Genomic DNA, 20,241 nt, shown 5'->3' on the forward strand with positions numbered 1-20,241 from the left:
GTGTCTACGGTTATACTGCAACTGGAGGACTGTGTTTCTTTCACATGCTCGTAAATGGCTCCTTGAACATACAATCTCCTAAGGCAATCCTGGACCAGCAATACATCCCAATTGTACCAATTTGAGCTTCAAGGATCACTGAGGACATCCTTTCATTGTTAGCAAATAAACAGGTTAGCAGTGCAGTCAAGTAATTCCCTATTAAAATGGGCAACAGTATCTCCAAACTAGAAGCCTTCCATAAAGACTGCTTATTATGTATAGCAAAGGAGCAAAATCTTAAAATTCAGGAAAATAAACTAATACAACTCCTTATATGGGAGAAAACTAACTGTTGCTGGTACCCCCGTAAAGGCTCCTATGACCTCAGTCACTAGAAGTGAGTGGAAGATACTTTAAAAGCATGTCAGACACATCTGCCAGAGATTAACTAAGATGAATAGCATGGAAAATTATATATTCTGCATTGCAAACTTTTCGTAATTCCAAAGACATAGTACTCCCAGCTGTAAATTCTCCTGCAGATGCTTCCCCCGCACCCACAGCAATGCTTTCATGTTCCAATTCACTTGTTTTGCGTGTGGAGGGAACCACTAGGAAGGAAAAAGAAAGTGAACTTGTAGAAAAAATCTGCAATTCCTATTCTAAAATACCATTGCAACAGCTGAAAAATATGGCTGCAGCACCATCTAGACACAAAAATACCAAAACAGCCCTTCATGAGTGATTATGAATTTTCTCTGCTTCCTGAGCCAAAAGACTTTTTAGATATCTGTAGAAAAACGCCTTTGCTTCAAGGGGATGTTGCATCGCTTCATCCTTTGCCTGTAGTTTATCAAGGCAATCAGCCTTGACATAAGCAACATTCCTATGAAATGGTTAAAGAATTAAGAAAATCTATGAAAGAGTATGGTTGCAATCTTTCTATACCTTGAGACTTACAGAAACTATTGCAGAGAGCTGTGTTATGTTACCTGCTGATTGGAAAGCTTTATTTAAATCAATTATGACAGCAGCACAATATTCTATATGGTGGACAGAGTACAATGGGCTTTGTGAAGATCAAGTGCGGGCTAACATAGACACTGATAATGCTGCGATAACAAGGGATCATTTGACAGGGACTGGACATCAGACCATGATAAAAGAACAGTTAGGGATGCCCCCAGAAATACATAACCAAGCAAGGGAGATGGCTGTAAGAGCTTTGAAAGGAGTGACAGATGTTAATAAGACTGAACCTCGCTTCTCTACTATAAGGCAAGGACACCAAGAGCCCCACGTTACTTTTGTTGATCATTTGCAAACGGCTGTGACAAGGCAAATTGACTCACCAGATGCAGCTGAAGTTTTACTCAAATCCTTAGCTTATGAAAATACTAATCCTGACTGTTGCAGGGCACTTGACCTAGTTCAACACAAACCTGATGTTTCCTTACATGACTTTATCATAGCTTGTGCACATTTTGGTATAGAAAAATACAAAGCAGATTTACCAGCAACAGCCTTAGCACAACAGCTACAGGTTGCTAGGGCAACAGTCAAATGTTTTGACTGTGGAGAGGAAGTTCATGTGAAAAAGCAGTGCTCAAAGAACAACAAAGGGATGAAAAAAACCTAATAAACCATTCCCTAGATGCAAGCAAGGTTACCATTGGAGCAATGAATGCCATTCTAAGTATAACAAAATGGCAAACCTCTGCTACAGCAGGGAAACTTGAAGATGGGCTCAGAATCCTGTGCTTCCCAATAGAACAGGATCCAGCTGCAGCTCAAGGGACATCAGGGGGACTCCAGGCAGTGCTGGGATGGACTTGACAGTTTCCACCAAAACCACAATAAATGACACATTGGTTCATCTTATACCTACAGGTTCAAGTTGACCCCTTCCATTTAAATGTCATGTATTTTTACTCAGGAGATCATCATCATCTAAAAGGGGACTTTCTATTTTACCAGGAATCATCAACTCTGATTCTAGGGGTGAAATAAAAATCATGGCTTGGACTCCTAACCCACCTTGTACTATGCCAGCAAGATCATGCATTGCTCAATTCATCCCACTCCTATATGGCCAGACACAGAATAGGTACCATCTGTCAATGCTGACAGGGACACCGGAGGTTTTGGGAGCACAGGTGCTCCTTATGTTTACTGGTCTAAATCTACTTCAGTGCAGCAACCTTTTCTAGCCTGTCTTGTAGATGGCCAGTCTTCTACAGGATTAACAGATACCAGGGCTGACAAAACCATCATCAGTGAATGTGAATGGCCACCGACCTGGCCCTTGTCAACACCATCAGCGATGGTCACGGGCACTGGAGGTCAGCAGATGTCACAGCAGTCAGCCAAGGAACTCATGGTATATGGGCAAGAAGGGAAACAAGCACAGCTCACACCACATGTACTTTCTACTACGCACACTGTGGGGAAGAGATTTGTTACCCCAGTGGGGACTAACACTGAAAACAAATTTTTAAAAGGAGCCTCTGATGTGCAGCCAAGACTTAAAGTCATGTGAAACATTAACATCCCTCTGTGGGGTCAGTGGCCCCTCAGAGGGAAACAACTGAAACAAGCACAAAAGCTGGTCAAAACAACTGGATCTGGCAAATATAGACTCTTACAAGGTGTGAGGGTTATCAGTGATAAGCCTGATGGGTTCTCAGCAACCTGGAATTCCTAATCCAGCAATGATCCCTGAAAATTGGGAATTGTTAATCATTGACTTAAAAGATTGGGTTTTTTTCACAATTGCATTACATCCTGATGCTGCACCTCGTTTTGCTTTTTCATTACCATCCTTGAACAACAGTGAACCTGTGCAAAGGTATCAGTGAGTTGTGTTAGCCCAAGAATGAAAAACAGTCCTACAGTATGTCAGTTTGCAGTAGCAAGTGCTTCAGAACAGGCGCAACAGCACTTTTCAAAGATTTTGCTGTATCATGGTATAGATGATATACTGCTAGGAGCAGATGACTCTGTAGTACTGCAGAATTGAGTTTTACTCTTGATAAATTTGGTCTTTGTATTGTGGTAGACAAGGTTCAAACTGTCCCACCACGGAAATACCTAGGATTTCTATTATTTCAACAGAAAATTGTTCCTCAGCCCATTGTCCTTTTGACCTCTATTATAACACTAAATTACTTGCAAAAATTATTAGGAATTATTAATTGGCTCACTCCTACCCTTAGTATCTGGTGACACTGAGGAACTGTCACCCTTGTTTAATTTACTTAAGGGAGGCACAGATTTAATATCTCCTCTCCTCACAAGCTGGATGCAGAAGCCTGTGAAGCATTGCAACTCTGAATGAAATTCAGACTTCTTTTGTATCCAGACAACAAGCAGAGTTACCACTCAGGCTTTTTCTTATGCTGGCTGAATTCCAACCATATGCACTAACAGCACAGTGGTGTACACACAACAATTGTGGATAATAGAGTGGATATTTTTAACTCACAGATATTCAAAAATAGTAACTACATCGCTTGACATGATTATTAGACTCGTTTCCACAGGACAAAAATTATGCCAGACCCTAAGTGGGGATGATCCTTCTCACAACCACATTCCTTCACGTCCAAATGCTTTTCAGGAGATATTCCAAGAATCAATATCTTTATAGGCTGCCCTGACAGACTTTTTGGGAAACACTGTTAATTCTTTGCCAAAAAAGAAACTTTTGCAATCTTTAAAAGATCTTTCTTCACAGCCACATTTTCTAAAATTGTCACAGCCCCTGTCTGGAGCAAAGAGAGTTTTCATCAATGACTCTGGGAAAAATCAGAAACCAGTTGTTTGGAAAAACTCCACAGGCGATTGAGAAAACTGATTTTTCAGCCAAGGTCAACACAACTAGTAGGTTAGCAGCCACTGCAGAAGCTTTGATTGTTTCAAAATGAACCTTTCAACTTAGTATCAGATTCCTTGTATGTAGTAGGTATTTAAACTGTACTGGACATTACTTTTTAAAGCAAGTACTCAATAAGGATTTTTATCCTGTTATCTACTGTGTATGATTATGTCTAGTGCCATTTCACTGCTGTTATGTTACACACCTCAGGTCTCACTCATCATTGTCTGGACCTCTGGTGGAAGGCAATGCAGCTAGCTCCTGATGTTCTGACTATGACAGCAACAGTTCTGAATCAAATTACACAAGCAAAGTTGTCACGCGACTTTTATCACCACAATGCAAAAGTTTTTAATAAACAATTTGATCTTATCATTTCTCAAGCCAGATAAATTCCTAATTCTTGCTCTGATTGTGCTTGTTTAATACCTTTACCTACCACAGTAGGTACAAATCCTAGAGGTTTGGGTGTCAATGGATGTTACACGTTTTCTCTTTTGGCACCCTAAACTATGTGCATGTATCAGTTGACACATATTCCAAATTTTTTGCTGCTCCACTCATAAAGGGGAAAAGGCAAGAGATGTCATTATGCACATGTTGCAAACTATTGCTACTTTAAAAGTCCTTAAAGTAGTGAAAACTGATAATGGTGCAGCATATGTTTCACAATCAATGAAAACCTTTTTTCATTGTTGGGGTGACATCACTTACCTGGTGTACCTCATTCCTCAGCAGGTCAAGCTGCTGTGGAATGAACACATGCCATTTTAAAGAACACACTTCTTAAAGACAAAAGGAGGGATCCCCTTAGTCTAACATCTCAGAAACAATTGGACAAAGAAACACTTGTTTTAAATTCCTTAAATATTTCCAGATTTGATAACAAAACAGCAAGTGAAAAAAGGTGTTCCCATGATGCTAAAGACTTGCAGAGCAGACAATGGCTAGGCCCTGTGCTTTTGCTAACAAGGGGGTGAGGTTTTGGTTGTGTTTCTCTATCCACAGGAGCTCATTGGCTACCTGCAAAGAACATCAAACCTGCAGAGGGAATGTAGACTTTAAGACATCACAATTTTGGTTTGGTAATCAATTGCAATGGGTTTGGGCACAATATACATAAACCCTTTTTATCACCCTCAGTGTATTCTCATTTAATGTGAACAAAGCATGGGTCCCACAACCAAACATCAATGTTTCTCTCACATTACCCAAAGCAATTAACCAATCTACCCTTTGTATATCCATGACCAGTCCTAGTGATCCATTTCAATCATGTCTGGCTGGCATTCCTTTGTTGGAGGACAAACAGAACAAATTATACAGTTCCAGTGATTGTACTCCAGGTAAGGGTAGATCATCGTGGTGTTTGGGATCAGGGCAGTCTAATGCTGGCCAGTCTGTGGGATGGTACCTGGAAATACTGATAGAGGCATGAGAAAAGTAACTTCCCTGCTCTCTCACTGCAGCCTCAAGAGCTAGATGTACCAGGCTCTATAAATGCTCCTGTATGTTTTTATCTCAATTATGCTAATGATTCAAAAGGAGAAAACACAGGGGTTGACGTAAGTGGAACTGGCATTTATTGTAATGCTTCTGCCTGGTGTAATTTTACTACTTTCTCACCAATCACAACACAGACCTGTGCAATAAGCCTGCATGATAAAGCATTTTCAATATGTGGCAACAGAGCATGGAAAGGCATTCCAAGTAATGCAGTGGGAGGTCCATGTACTTTTGGTCATTTGACTGTGTTTCATCCCAGTCTCAAAACTCTAACTAATCAGACACTAAAACATAGGTGAAACAAACATGATGCTCAGTCATTTGACCCTGACTGTAACTCTGAGGTTGAATTCTGGAATAGTGCAAAGAGATTTTTTAGTTCCTTAGTTGCCTCTATTGATACTGCACATGCCATCAACACAATTAATAAACTAGGTTGTTGGCTTGCAAAAGAAACTAACACTACCAGTAATGCTTCAACAGGATTGTTAACAGATGTCAACTGAGAACGTCATGCAACACTGCAAAATAGAGCAGCAAGAGAAGTTTTAATGTCAGACCAAGGACACAGATATGAAGACTTCCAGAGAATGTGCTGCTGTATGACCACTGCAAATCCATTTAGAAAACATCCAGGAAATGAAGGAGCTATCTGGAGAGCTGCAGCAAGACCAGGAATGGGATCCTTTTGCCTATTCTCCTGGTTGGGAAGATTTAATTTTGGACCAAACATGGGTCAAACATGTTGTTGGTTTCATTGCAATAGGACTCAGAGCACTTTTGATGATTATGCTATGTTTACCATGCATATTTTCTTATGTTCAGTGGCTTATCCATCAGAATATAAATCATGTAATGCTTTGCAGACACCTACTGTACTTTGCAATACTTAGTAAAAAAGAAAGGGGTAGATACAGAGAAAAAAAAACAAAGGAAACTTGTAATTGAGAGAACAAAGAGCATTTAGTTAGAAAGACTATTCAGTCACCAGAGATATAACAAAGTTTTAAAAAATATTACAGGTGTGCAGCAGTTTGCAGAAAGAACTATTATATAAGCATTTATCTTTGAGAGAAAAGTCTGATATTGCTGTTAGGGAATTGATCACAAATATTATTGGTTAGCAATTTTATTAACAATTATACTATTGGCTTTCCAGGCTCACGCTATTCTGACCCAATGATTTAAATATTATAAAAGCTATGTACACATTTAATAGACATCTGTGGTTATACCACAGCTGGGGACTGTGTTTCTTTTGTGGGCTTGCAACCTCAGGTATATTTAATAACCTAAAGCTTCCTGGGTCTATTAGGAATAGCCTAAGTAGACAAACTTGTTCAACATCATATCTGGACTTTTTCTAGAAAGATTTTAAGAAATAACTTGATTTATAGACCTGCTATTTTTCACAGAATACTTTAACCTTCACAAAACACAGTACACTGCCTGTAGATTATTACCAAAAAAAAAGCAAAAATAATTTAAACCCACAGGAACAATGTACCTTTCTCAAAGCCACTTCCAATATAATAGCAGAGATGTAGCATGATCTCAGTGGTGCCAAAATTAATTTTAGTATCAGTTTGTAAGTATCAAGCATTTATAGGCAGCACAAAAAACCAGATAATAGTGAAGGGAAAGTGAATGTAACTACAGAAATTACTTACTGAATGTAATTCTGGAAAAACCTCTTCCATGGCAAAGTATTCCATGAACGTGGCAAATCCCTCATTTAGCCAGAGATCATTCCACCATTCCATAGTTACTAGATTGCCAAACCACTAAGAAAGACCGAAAACATAATTATTTTCTTAGAAAGCAATCAAATGAGAAGTGCTCCATCCATCCTCTGCTTTATTTAGAATGAAGGTAAGGTAAAATGAAGGTCAGTCAAAACCACAGAAAAGCCTTGGCAGCAACAACTCCTTAGGCATGGCATGAGAGTTGTACTCTGCCTGTTGTGCTGTAGAAAATACACCTGCAGGCTTTCTAAACAGATGCACTACGCAGTCACAGTGAGCAGAGGGGTGAATTTAAGGAGAGAATTAAAAAACAAAGAAATTAAACTTAAAAAACAAAGAAATTAAAAAAAAAAAAAATCTTCCCAGACTAGTACCTGATGGGCAAGCTCATGTGCTATCACTGCAGTTATTAGCTTTTTATCCCTCGCTGAAGAAGTATTATTGTCAAATAAGAGTGTTGTCTCCCGGAAGGTGATCAAGCCCCAGTTTTCCATTGCACCAGACTGAAAATCAGGAAGTGCTACCAGATCTGGAAAAGATTTGAAAGAAAATTTTGAAAATTGCTAGTTAAACCAATCCTATCTTTCAAGCCTACCTATTGTATTATATAATCATAAAAAAATTAATTATTTAAACCCTGTGGTGTGGGCATACACTGAAATCTCAAGTACAGAAGACCCACAGTTTTATAATTATGTTTCTTTAGCAGTACTCTTGACACAAACAACTTAACAAGACTCTGCCTATGGATCCATGCTTTTGCATGAGCAAAACCAGTGTGGAAATGAGATGGCCTGAAAAGTACACTACTGAAAAGCAGTGTCTTAGAAGACTGCATTTCACTACCTTTCCAGTCAAACCAATGCATGTAGAGGAGACATGCTGCAGATCCTGCAGTTGTGAACATGGTTCACAGACTGAGAATTTCCTCACTACTAAGTTGAGTAACACAAAGGAAACTGTTCTGTGTAAATTTATGTAAAAATATAAGCAATCTGTCTCCAAACACTCACAAAAGCTTTCCAACTTAGAACTCGCTTCATACTTGTGTCAGACAAACATGTAATTAGTTTTTGAATTTATTTAATAATTTAGTAATTGTAATACTTTTTTTAAAATGAAAATTCCCATGCATTTTCCAGATCAGAGCTTATTCTGGTTTTTTTTTAATTGAAAAAAAAAAAAAAAAGAAGTCCTAAAGAACTTACCTAATTTTTCAAGAGGGTACTTCATAAAAAAGTATTTTTGGTAAAATTCCAGAAGCTTCACTGCTGTGTCTAGGGCATACCCAGCTTGGTTTAGATGCTGTGGTATGGCATAAACAGATACCTAGTCCAAACAGAGAAGAGAAAATATTTTGAAACTAATAGCTACAAAATTCAGAATTGAAGGAGGAGCTAGTAGGAGTTCCTGAAACAGGTAAGACACATTTTTGCAAGTACATACACAAATTATTACACACAGTAGTTACAAAGCTGCTCATAAAAAGCTGATTTTTCTTACTAAAGCTTATTAACAGGTCAAAATACAGGGGCACTATCCTGTGTGTATGCAAGAACAATTAAAGAATGACAAGTTTAAGGAATGTGTCCAAGAAGGGTCTATATGACACAGATTTTAAAATCCTTCATGATTAAAGTGACCCTCCCTGTATACCTCAACCAATCTTTAGTCTATGGTAGAATTTATACTATGATAGCAGTAGTATAATCTGCAAGAAGTAATTTTTGAAAAAACTGGCATAAAGCTCATCCCTATCTAAGGTATGGCTGCATAAGACATGATGTAAGAAGCATTTATATAAAAATTGAGAGGCTACAATCTCCCCCTATTTATGTTGAATTGCCTGTATCAAGAAAATGTTTTTGATTAGGTTACAGTTAGATTCACGTTTAGGACACCCTTTCCCACACAAACTAAGAAATACGTGGACAACCATATTCCAGTTGTATAAAAAATAAGTCACTCTTCCTGTGCTATAAATCAGTTCAACATTCAAGTTTGAATGAAGCACATATAAATAAGAACCCAGTCTAATGTTCCTGAAGTACAAAAGTATTATTGGCTGCAAATTTTAAGCTCAAAACCAAAACGTAAGAGCCTCCTCGGACCTTCTGGAGTTGAGAAAAATCTTATTGCATTATAAGCATGAAGCAATTTTACTTCAACTCTACATTATCTTAAAGCTTTCATGACAATAAACTTCTTCTGTGTGAAGCTCAAATTCTTTGGATCTCCCAGTCACACATTTCTGGAGCATTCTGAGTCTGTACAATATATGCTTCCTTTTTACTGACTTCCTTGGCCTGCTGGACACTGATGAGACCTGCTTTCGACCTACTAAAACTCTGGCCTTACTTGGTATTCTTATGCTTTCTCCTTTATGATTATTTATTTTATCTTTAAAAAAAATGGTTAGCATTTTAATCTTACTAAGAGTACTTGCTACTCTTAGTAAGATTAAAATACTGATCATTTTTTTAAAGAAGAAATTAAAAATAATACATTAAAGATAAGTAAGAAGTATTCTTATTAAGTAAAAAAGTTATCTGACTCAAAGAACTGTGCGGTTTTACCAGTGTACAGTTCAAATACAGAACTGAATAAAAGCCATAAGGCAAAAAAAAAAGGAAAAAAAAAAAAAAGAAGTGTAACAATCTGTTCTAGTCATCTTTCATTAGAAATACTTGTCTCGATCAGAATCAAAGCCTGTCTTGCATCTTTACTTGTGTTTTTTTTATTTGATTAAAGAGAGTTTCTCCTTCTACAATGCTACTAGCACTATTCTCTCTGGCTTTTTCTAGGTACACAGGCACTTCTGACATTTCACCACAAAGGGGCAGTTTCTGCTAGAGTCATGAAAGTCGTTGCGTACATGAAACTTCTGCACTTCCTAAAATAAGATTAAGGAGCATCTATTAATATTACCACATTTATTCTTTAGTTTCTCTAACTGCACACATTACAGAAACAGGCCATACCCTTGCAAAGAACAAAGCTCAAGCAGGACCCACTCTCTGATGTTTAGAACCTTTGTAAATTAAAATTAAATAATTGTATTTAAGTGACTAAATGCAGATTTAAAGTCAGCCTAAATTTGCTTTACTGTACAGCACGAGTTTTCCAGATATGTTATCTTGGCAGGTACAGAAAGTTTTTGTAGCACTGCTTGAAACCATGTGTAAGTGTTCCTAGAAACTTGCCACATTTCTTTACATCCTCAGAGCAACTCCTCATTTGTGTGACATTACTGCTCACAGACGAAACATTGAAAAGAAGAATTTAAAGCTGCCAGCTCTGAAAGCTCTTAGGAATTTTACATTTTGTAAATTTCCACTTTTAACAAGATCTGATGCAGACTCTCTTGTTGTAAAAGTATATTCAGTCTGGTATCACCTCAGCTCACTTTATAGCATATGGCTTTTGTCCCCTACCTATGATGAGTATAATGAAACCAAGAAGATAAATTTAAAACAGACAGTTTGCTTGTTGGTTTGGGAGCTTTTAGTTTTGTTTAGTAGCCTGGTCAGCTTGAGAAAAGTGAAGCAGAACTTAAAGTGAAACAAATACATACCAGAGTCCCATTAGTTTCCTTGCTGACGTTTTTCAAGTCTGCAACAACAAAAGCTACTAGGTACGTGCTCATCTTCAAACTCACAAAAAACTCATCCTGAACAATTCCATTTGTCACAGGTGTTGTGGCTTTCTGCAGGGGAAGTGAACTATTATTAATGCAGACAAAAGGAAACTAAGACATAAAACAAATCAATGTTAAATAATTATTTAATGCTACATGCAGTTTATAGGCAGGCTTACCTAATATCTTTATATTTTTGTTATATTTCAGAAGGATTGATGAGACAACAATGTAACAAGCTTAAGAAGACATGAAACATTTAAGCTTATAAATACAAAAATTATTTATCAAGTTTTATTACAGAGTATTACCAAAAAACTACTCTTTTGGAGAAACTAATCTAATTTAGATTGCGTTTAAAGTCCCAGTGTAATCCGAAGTCAACATATAGATCAGCATTAATTCAAGGAAGTGTTAGGCTAGACCAGAGACACAGTTCAGCATAGCCTACTAAAAATACCTGAAATAAGTGTTTGTCTCATTCTGTAAGTCTCAGCAAAACTAGGTAACAGGACATAGTTACTATTTTAAAATCGAACAAAATATTCCTCAGATGCACTTTTAAAAACCAAAAAAGAATGCATTTTAAAAACTGAGGAAAACCTAACACTTCAGTTAGTTTAAAGCAACAAGATGTCCAGCTCAAACATGCACTGACAAAAGTGACTTTTCAGAGCACACAGTAAGATACCATACAGAAGTAATATACTGCACTGTACCTCAGCTTACTTTTTGTGCAGTTTTTTTAATACTAGTCCTATAAAAGCATGCTACACACCTTTAAGTACTTTCCTATGTATTCCCTCACAAACATGAAATACAAAAAGAACAAAGCAAAATTTTTAAAACTGCAATAGTGCAGAATACTAAAGGTCTGGAAACAGAGATGGCAGTTTATAAATTCTCAAACTTCATATATGATTTTGTTTTCAGAACTCATAAACATTTAAAAAACAACAACAATATCTTTAGTTTTAGACAAGACCATTTGAAACCAAACAATGTTTTGACATTTAACTGTCACTGAAAATTTAACTGTCAGTCTTAAAGAGAAATGGATTTTTAAACCCAAAAATATAACCACTATAATAATTTAATCTGACTGTTTTGTATGAGCAGAATGCCATCTTTGAATTTCTTTAGTGAATTCATAAATTTCTGCCTTTATTACAGCTTTTGTTTCATAAGGAGGTGACAGTTTATTTAAAAAAATCTGCTGCAGTTTAATTTTTAAACTGGTTTAAAAATTAGTTATCCTTATTTAAAAAAACCCAACACACTCAAACCAAAAACAGGACAAACAAAACCACAAAAAGTATCTTTCTAGGCCCAAAATATGCAGTTTATTTCTAGCCTTAATCCATGTCAAACACTATATGTTGCTAAGTTATTGATGTACTCACTAGCTGACAAGGCCCACTTCTGAGATCTCTTGGTCATGTAGGTATAGATGATTATTTCATCAATGTCTGCTGCACACATTATAAAATATTCTGAGTTGGAAGGAACCTACAAGGACCAAGGAATCCAAGTCCAAGTGAATGCCCCCTATGGGGCTCTAAACCACAACCTTGGCATTATTAGCACCCTGCTCTGACCAGTGGAACTATCTGTGGGTGTATGCAGCAGGGCTAAACCATCATTTACTTTCTCTACATGAAGAACTTGGGAGGCTGTTGAAAGATTCCTTAGCCACTTGCCCAGCTCCTAGCAGAGAAGAGTGAGTGAGCACCCTTTCTTGTTTACATAAAACAGAAGAGTGATCCACCAGAGTTCATTTCTTCTTGTATTGCTAAGAATCACTACAAATCCAAGTAAATGTTTGTACAATGTGAAAAGATACTGTTTCATAAGGTTGTCACTGTTTCATACATTATTAGCTTGGTTTTCAAAAACAAGGCATCTGCATGAGCACTTGACAGCTTCCTGGAACCCAAGCTGCACAGTGTACATAAATATATCAGAAACATCAAAGGCGCAATTTTCTCATTACTGATTAGATCAATGTCAGTATTGAGTTTCTGCTGGGTGAAAAATAGTGGTGTTTTGATGAGAGAATACCTAGTTCAGACACAGACTAGGTAATGTTAGTCTTTCTTGTCTGTTTAAATGAATTAGGCTCCCATAAAGGTCTGTCAAAGGCGTAAGGGATTAAAACATCACCATAAAATTCAGATAAGCCCTTACAAGATTTTGTCTGAAAAATTCTAGGTGAAGGAATGTCAGATTCCTCACTCACATTCTGGTGCTGACCCCGTCTGTGTTCATACCACACCTCCCCTCATTCAGCCACAGAAGTACATCCTTCAAGATCAGGCATGTATTTCACAAAGACTGGCGCTACTTACACAAACTACTGCTGAAGGCACTTCAATACTCTGCACACATGCAGCAGCAGCAAACACAGAAAACTAGAAAGCAAACCTTAAGGGCTGCTGAGACCAATGTCGCCAACAACATAACCTTTGCAAAATAATAGTTCATTTAATTTCAACAGGACTCCTTCAGTCATTCAACTGTCTGTCAGTAACATCATACACCATGCAATGCATTGAACAGTTGTTTTCTCTATGAAGTTCAAGTCTTTGAGAACAAAAGAGTTGACAGAGTCATATAGTTAGTTTATAGCTTACCTGGACACTGATGTAATAAAACCACAATCAGAAACACTGAAATTAATTACCTAGGCAGCAGCTCTACTAAAACTGCCCTTCAAAAACAAGTACCTTTGGCATATTTGACAGAGTGGAAAGTTTCTCATCCCTTTTGATCTTGATTAAAAAAGTAGCTTTAAATGCTGGTTCATCAAAGCATGGAAAAGCAGACCTTGCTGCCAGAGGTTCAAACTGAGTTGCTGCAAACCACCTAATGGGAAGAGTGGAGAACAGCAAAACAAAAATTATTAAAGACATAAATATCAGTTTAATTAGGATAGAACGGTGATTTCCCTCCCAAACATTCTAAGAGCTTGTTATAGGATTAGCTTTTTGAACAGTAAATGATAAGGCTGGGCCAGTCAGAGTAAATGTTTAATTCCAATTTTTGATTTAAAAACGAATAACATACTTATTTCAGGAGTAATCTACTTGGCTTTTTTTGCTTTCTGAACAAAGAAGAATGCACCCGGAATAACTCACTTACAAAACAATTGCCAAAATATAAGCCAGCCAGTTTCCAAAGAGAGGGAACAAAAAGAAGATTGAAAAATTAAATTAGCAAATAAGAGTTTGGAAATAAGAGTTTGGAAACCTCTGCAATAGATATGACTGCAAGGAAGCTTTTTCATCTAATTGCCTGGCCATTTCCTGCAGATGTTCCCAAAGTTCATCTAACTGTATGCCTGCTCCCTGTGCTGGCTAGTGGATGGATTCTGTCCAAGTCCAAGTTGTCTTGTCTCTAATCCAACAGCTATTAATATCACAAGAAAACTTCTCAGGAGTCTACCTTCCTTCTCCACTATTTTTATACTAACTAGCCATAGAAATTATGGCTTTTGATGGAGAGCATCTTTGACTTCTGCACCTGCAAGACAACACAGAGTTCAACAAGTCGTTTTGTAATTTTCTATTTGGTATAAAATATATCCAAATGATATAAAGATGGTATAAAAAATGGTATAAAAATATCCAAAAGAAAGTAAAACTAAACTAAATATATTTTCTTCCAAAATCAATTGATTAAGTTTTATATAGAAAGTATAGTAACGACAAAGGTTATCAGAGTAGTCTGTATTTGTAAAACTACAGAAAACAGATGAACAGAGACAATGCCCCTGCAAAAAGATGATGCAAGCAAAGCAATGGAAATGATGAGATCACTAAAGAGTTATCTGAAAAGGATTTACTGAAAAACATACAGGCTAAAACATGTTCAACATAAACATCCTGATCCTGAACAAAAGCAGGTAGCACTGGACTGAGTGGGACAAAATCTCAAAAAATTACTGACAGGTCATATTTTTCCTCTGTGAACAATTAATCATTTTCTTTCTACTATGGTAAATACAAACAGAAAATAAAGCTGCAGCTACATCAGAATAGGAAAAGAATCCACCGAGTTTCAATCATATAGGTAATTTTTGCCTTGTGCACTTGCCACTGCACTCTTACATCTGCTTACTTCATGGGAATGCATGTTTTCAATGCTTGCAGTAAGTTGCTTAGCTAACCCACACTGCTTTTCCTGTCTTTTTTTTATTGCACCACACTATTTCTAGAAGACCTGCATGGATAGTTACTTGCCCACAAAGGCATGAACACTCTTAAGTATGTGACCAACATAAGGCCCATTTGAAGTGGGGAGGGAGGGCCAATTTTTAATAATCTTCTTGATAAAAAGCACTAATTTGCTCTTTGCAAAAATTAAGTGTGATGTTTCTCTTTTCTCCAGTCACGTGAGAATTTGCCTGACTGCTGTGACATTTTCATAAGACTCAGAACATCTTGGCAACGACAATTCTCAGTTGCCTCAGGACTGTGTGATGCATCTCCTTGGGCCCTGCTGGATTCCTCTGGTGGTCCTGAACCTGGCTTCTTTCTATGAGGACAGGACTTTGTTTCCTCAGTCCCTGCCTTGAGACTCAAGGGCTCAAGAAATGTGCTAAGAATTTCCAAAGAAAGAAACAAAAAAATCAACAAACCAAAAAAGCCACACTACAACTAACTACAGCCTCCATACTGAAGTACACTTCACTGTAGGAGAGGCTGCCCTGACTTAAGGAACTCATCCATGAAAGACATTTTTCAAGTAGATTAATCAAGAGATAAAAGACTGATTTTTCTCAACAGGAACAAGTTGCATAAAATGTCCAATAAAAAAAGCAACCTTTCTACCTCTATTATCAAAACACAATCTAGAAGTGACAGAACAGAGAGGGCATACCTTTGCTTAGAGTTCTCATCCTTGTAAGAAATTTTGTAGAAGCCATAGTAAGTGTCTGATAAATTAGATGAATATTCCATGTTGACAGTATAATTCTGCCCTGCAATGAGAGCCTCCGGAGCCATGAGTGCAATCTGGTCATGCAGTGGATATTCCAGGAATTCAACTGGCTTTGCTTGCTGTCCTTGTGCAGAAGTAATTGTTGCCTTGGTGATATTAAGTCCTGAGCTGTGAAGTACAATCTTCCGAGTTACATGGAGGACGTTGACCACTATTTTTACAGAGCCTGCGAATTTCAGAGTAGTTAAATTTGGCTGTAAGACAAGATCATAGTGCAGTGGTACAACATCAGAAGGAAGTCTAGTTTTTGCCCATGGAAATAGTTTTCCATTCGTTGCCAAAGGATATATTAGTTCCATTGTATGATTTTTTTTCTGGCAGCCTTCTTTGGTAAATGTACACTTGGGAAGAAGATAAATCACTATAATTAATGACAATGCAATCACAAAAACAACTGTGCAAACCACCATGGTCCTCGTAGAGGGCACTGAGCATGATCCATTTGGATTTTGTCTATATGCAGACATGTTGTTCTGCAGACTCGAGGTTCTGTTCATGAAGGACATCCCCAACAATTTTGCTGATGACTCATAATCCTCTTCATCATCATCCATTTCATGCTCTCCAAGGCCATGCACCAAGAGACGGGAGCTTCTTGGTTCATATTCCACTTCATCAGGCTCCAGTGGATGTAAACAAGGCTCTTTTGCCAGGTCAACCACATCGGGCTCCTCTTCAAACATACTGTTTTCAATCATATTCCTGGGTAGCTGGATTCGATCTGAAAGAGAAATTACCATATATTACACCACGAACAACAGGCTTGAGTCTAACACCTCAAAGCTATTTCAGTGAATTAAAGAACAGGAAACATCTTTACAGTATACACTGTCAAGATCTCTTCCATTTTCTCTCCTAAGTTTGTTTCCTGGAAATATTTCTATGCTTTTCTGCCTACCCTAATTTTGCATTCAGTATCTTCAAAAGGATGCTTTCCTTGGACATAATCAAAAGCATCTTACACCATAACTGGAGGTCAGCTAGACCACTGTATTGCTCTACCAGCCCACTGATGCCATTGGCCTGGCTGCATTTCCTCTACTCCAGTAAACTGTATTTGTACTCAACTTTGAGTAAAATAACTAAATTCTTTAAGTTGGATTATTTCTTATGTTGCACAGTAAAGCACAGCAGCCAATACAGTTCTAGAAGTGTTTCAAATATGTTACTTTTTGAGTTCTTTAGCAGAGGAGAAAATCTGCCAATGCAAGGGCAGACAAAAAGTAAAACATCTATTAGACATTTTTAGACTTGATTTTTCAGAAACATTGCAAAAAAGATAAAAATATTTCTCATACAAAAATAGCAGTATAAAAATTATAGTTCCAATTGACATCTTCATTTATGATCTAGCTACAATCCTTGAAAGAATCCACGCATCTAAGAAGACAAATCAGTGTTTGCCTCCATAAAATTTGTCCTTAATACATAATGGATCAGTGACTCTAAATGAGGAATTGAGAGTCATACCAAATTTTAAAATAACATTTTTATAGCATGCAGTTATGTTTTGATCAAACTTCTGATCTTATCTTCCACTGTTTATGTTAAAAGTTATCTTTTAGCTAATTTAGTCTCCAGTCACAGCTTCTATGCAATGGACTGGACAATAGTTTTGCCCAACTACAAGGGTTCAGAAATGAACCTAATCTCTTTAAGACATGCCTGTCTACTGTCAGCTGAGCAACATTCACATCACACCTCTGTATTCCACATTATTTGCTTCCAGAAGAAGAAAGCTGATTTTTGCTTGGGATCTAAACTTACTATAAAGTAGGCTAACTTTTATTAATTTCCAACAAGAATGTACATTTTGCCAATCTATAAACAACCTAGAATATAATGCTCCTCCAATGGATTATTTATTTTATTTTTCATTTTATTAAAGTCAAATTTCTATATGGCTGAAAATCTCAAAAGTGAAAATAAAACATTTTAAAGAAAATATGGAAAGAGTATTTTCAAACTAGATATACTAAGTTCTTCAACATTCACTCTAAACTTATCAAGAATTCCTGCTTCAACGCCACAAACTCAGAAAAACTGGAGCGTCAGTAACTGTAGCAATTAAAAGGGCCTTAAAATAAGGTAAAAAGAAAGTAAAAAATCCTTCCCCAGAAAATTCAGTAAGAGAAAGGTGCACTAGGTCAACCTGAACAGGAGATACAGTGATGTATAAAAACAGGGAGTTTGGTGAAACTTGGATTTACCTGCTCTAAGAAGGAATAGGATCAGAGGGTCACAAGATACCTGAGGCTGGAAGGGAGTTCAGGAAGTCATCTGCTCCAGCCTCTAGGCAAAAGCTTCCATAATTTTCTATTCTTATGGCACTGCTCACATGTACAGTGCTCACATGCCAGCCTTCAGGCTGCAGCTGCATTCAGTGGTCTGGCACCATGATCTCACAAGGGAGCATGTGCACTTGCATGTCACATTGGGGGCCACACAGAACTGAGAGGACAGAAAGCTAAGTTGAACTAGAAGTGAAAACAATAGGCAAACTAGTAGAGGGGAAAAATGTGGAAAGAAAGTATTGTGCAGCTGAAACTCTACAATTCCTCTCCTCAAGAACAGTTTATCAAGAATTCACTACAACTTTTAACACAATTTCTTTATTCCTCCCTTCACCTGGTTGATTTTGAAATCGGCTGACTAGCTTCAATCAAATCTGAAAACAGACCCAATACCAAGTTTCCTCAAGTCCTAATGTAATCCCACCCCAAAACAACCGGCTGCTGATAGAAGACATCCAAATCCGTATCTGCTTTGTAGAAAAGGCAGGTATTAAAACTCACATCTTAACCACTCCAAAAGGTAGCAGTCAATCAGAACACAGCTCCAACCCCAGCCATGGCATGTGCAGCTGCATGGCCAGCAAAAGAGGTAGAAGACAGGGGAGGCACTGCAGAGGGAAGGAGGAGAAAGATAAAGTGCATAAATCTAGCAGAAATAAGGTTTCATCAGCTCTGAGGCTTAGACAACAGTTTGCTTTTTGAGGCGCTTATTCTCTAATTAGTTCCTTCTAAAGACAGTATTTTCAAAGTCGCATGCAGGTACTAACAACTTTTTCAGTTAAAAAGAATTACACTAAAAATCTCAAATTGAAACTAAGATAGAAAAGTTAAACTTGAAGTTAGCTTCAAGACAATTCAACAGTTTTAATACCTAGAGACATTCATTTCTATGCAAACAACAGTTATAGGCAATTTCTACAGAAATATTTGCACAAATTGGAAGTAATCAAAATCTGTTAGATCAAAACTTTAGTGCATATCAAATGTATTACCAGACTACTACTCTCCACTGGAAAGAACACAGACCAAATATCAAAAGGTTACTAGAGCTATTTATCCTGACACAAAAGTATTTTTATTATTTTCTTTATTCACAGAACACATTTTTAGGAGATGAACCACAGAAAATTTGTTTAAAACTTTAACACTCAGATAAACTCTGAACTCTTTGCCTTTGGATTTTTTCCCTTTAAAGATATTTTTTGTCTTCATGTACCTGTCCAAATACCACTTCAGCTAGAAGTAGTGTTGAAACACTTTTGAAGATTTCAGCACAGGTACTAAGATCAGAGTATGCTATTCCTAATATGTGAATGGGCTTGCCACCAGGTAGGTAAAGTGAGTTGGAGGAGAAGATGCTATTGGGCCAAATACTGTGTCACACAGTTTAAAACAAAAAAAACAAAGGCTACACTAATGCTTGAGAGTTGCAGAATTAGTTCTATACTGTTAAGGTTTAGCAAACAACATAAAATTCCTTATTTCCAGGACTGAGGAACTATTTGAAGCATTTATGAGCACTTGCAAATACTTTGTGTATGGCATGTAAGCACGCTCCAAACAGAGAAATGCACGCTTGTATGTATATTTAACTCATCAGTAAAAATAGTAAGACTGGTTAGAGTACATGGAACCTGACCTTCTCTCTTTTACTTGGTCTTTGGGACAAGCAGAAAGGAATGTTAGTTGGGACAAGCAGAAAGGAATGTAGTTATGACTGAAGCAGGTCACTCATACATAGCCACGGATACAAAACTGTACAAATGCTACTGCTCTTTATGTTGTTTAGTCTTTGTCAGTAACTAACATTATGTCAAATGGAAAAGCCAATGAAGGAATTCTGCAAAAATAATTACACATATAGAATAACTGCCCTCTTTCGTATCAAAAGCAGTAAATTTAGTAAAACTATTACCCAGAAAAAGAAAGAAAAAATAAAGGTTGAAAATCAGATATAAAAAAAATGTTTTCACTGTAACTTAAAATTTACATTTTGCTTAGTGAAATAGTAAGTTCTCATTGTATCTGAAAAAAAAAATTAGAAACGCCACAAATTAAAAAGAACCTATTAGCCATGACAAATGTATTTAAGTTTTCTGCTACAACTGCACTGTCTTTAAGAGGTAATATGATTTGTGCAGACATGATTCTAGAAAGTTTAAAAATAACAGGTGTAACTGCTACATAATCCGTTTTTTT

The 20,241-nt window shown here is 37.1% G+C and overlaps 1 protein-coding gene across 3 annotated transcripts in view; it reads right to left on the reverse strand.

Moving 5' to 3' along the window:
• LNPEP (leucyl and cystinyl aminopeptidase) overlaps window positions 1-20,241 on the reverse strand; it is a 51,806-nt gene that overhangs the window by 16,541 nt on the left and 15,024 nt on the right. For 2 of the 3 annotated variants that reach the window (XM_021535523.3, XM_021535524.3), the window contains exons 2-8: window positions 18,544-18,650; window positions 15,629-16,469; window positions 13,474-13,612; window positions 10,685-10,816; window positions 8,319-8,439; window positions 7,485-7,639; window positions 7,036-7,149 (exon numbers count right to left, since the gene is read on the reverse strand). In XM_021535523.3, the coding sequence (XP_021391198.2) occupies window positions 7,036-7,149; window positions 7,485-7,639; window positions 8,319-8,439; window positions 10,685-10,816; window positions 13,474-13,612; window positions 15,629-16,446 (1,479 nt within the window). In that variant the 5' untranslated portion in view covers window positions 16,447-16,469; window positions 18,544-18,650. The remainder of the gene's footprint in view (window positions 1-7,035; window positions 7,150-7,484; window positions 7,640-8,318; window positions 8,440-10,684; window positions 10,817-13,473; window positions 13,613-15,628; window positions 16,470-18,543; window positions 18,651-20,241) is intronic. The other variant, XM_021535522.3, reaches the window with a different exon arrangement.

The sequence above is a fragment of the Lonchura striata genome, chromosome Z, assembly GCF_046129695.1.
Source record: "Lonchura striata isolate bLonStr1 chromosome Z, bLonStr1.mat, whole genome shotgun sequence".
Taxonomy (NCBI): Eukaryota; Metazoa; Chordata; class Aves; order Passeriformes; family Estrildidae; genus Lonchura; species Lonchura striata.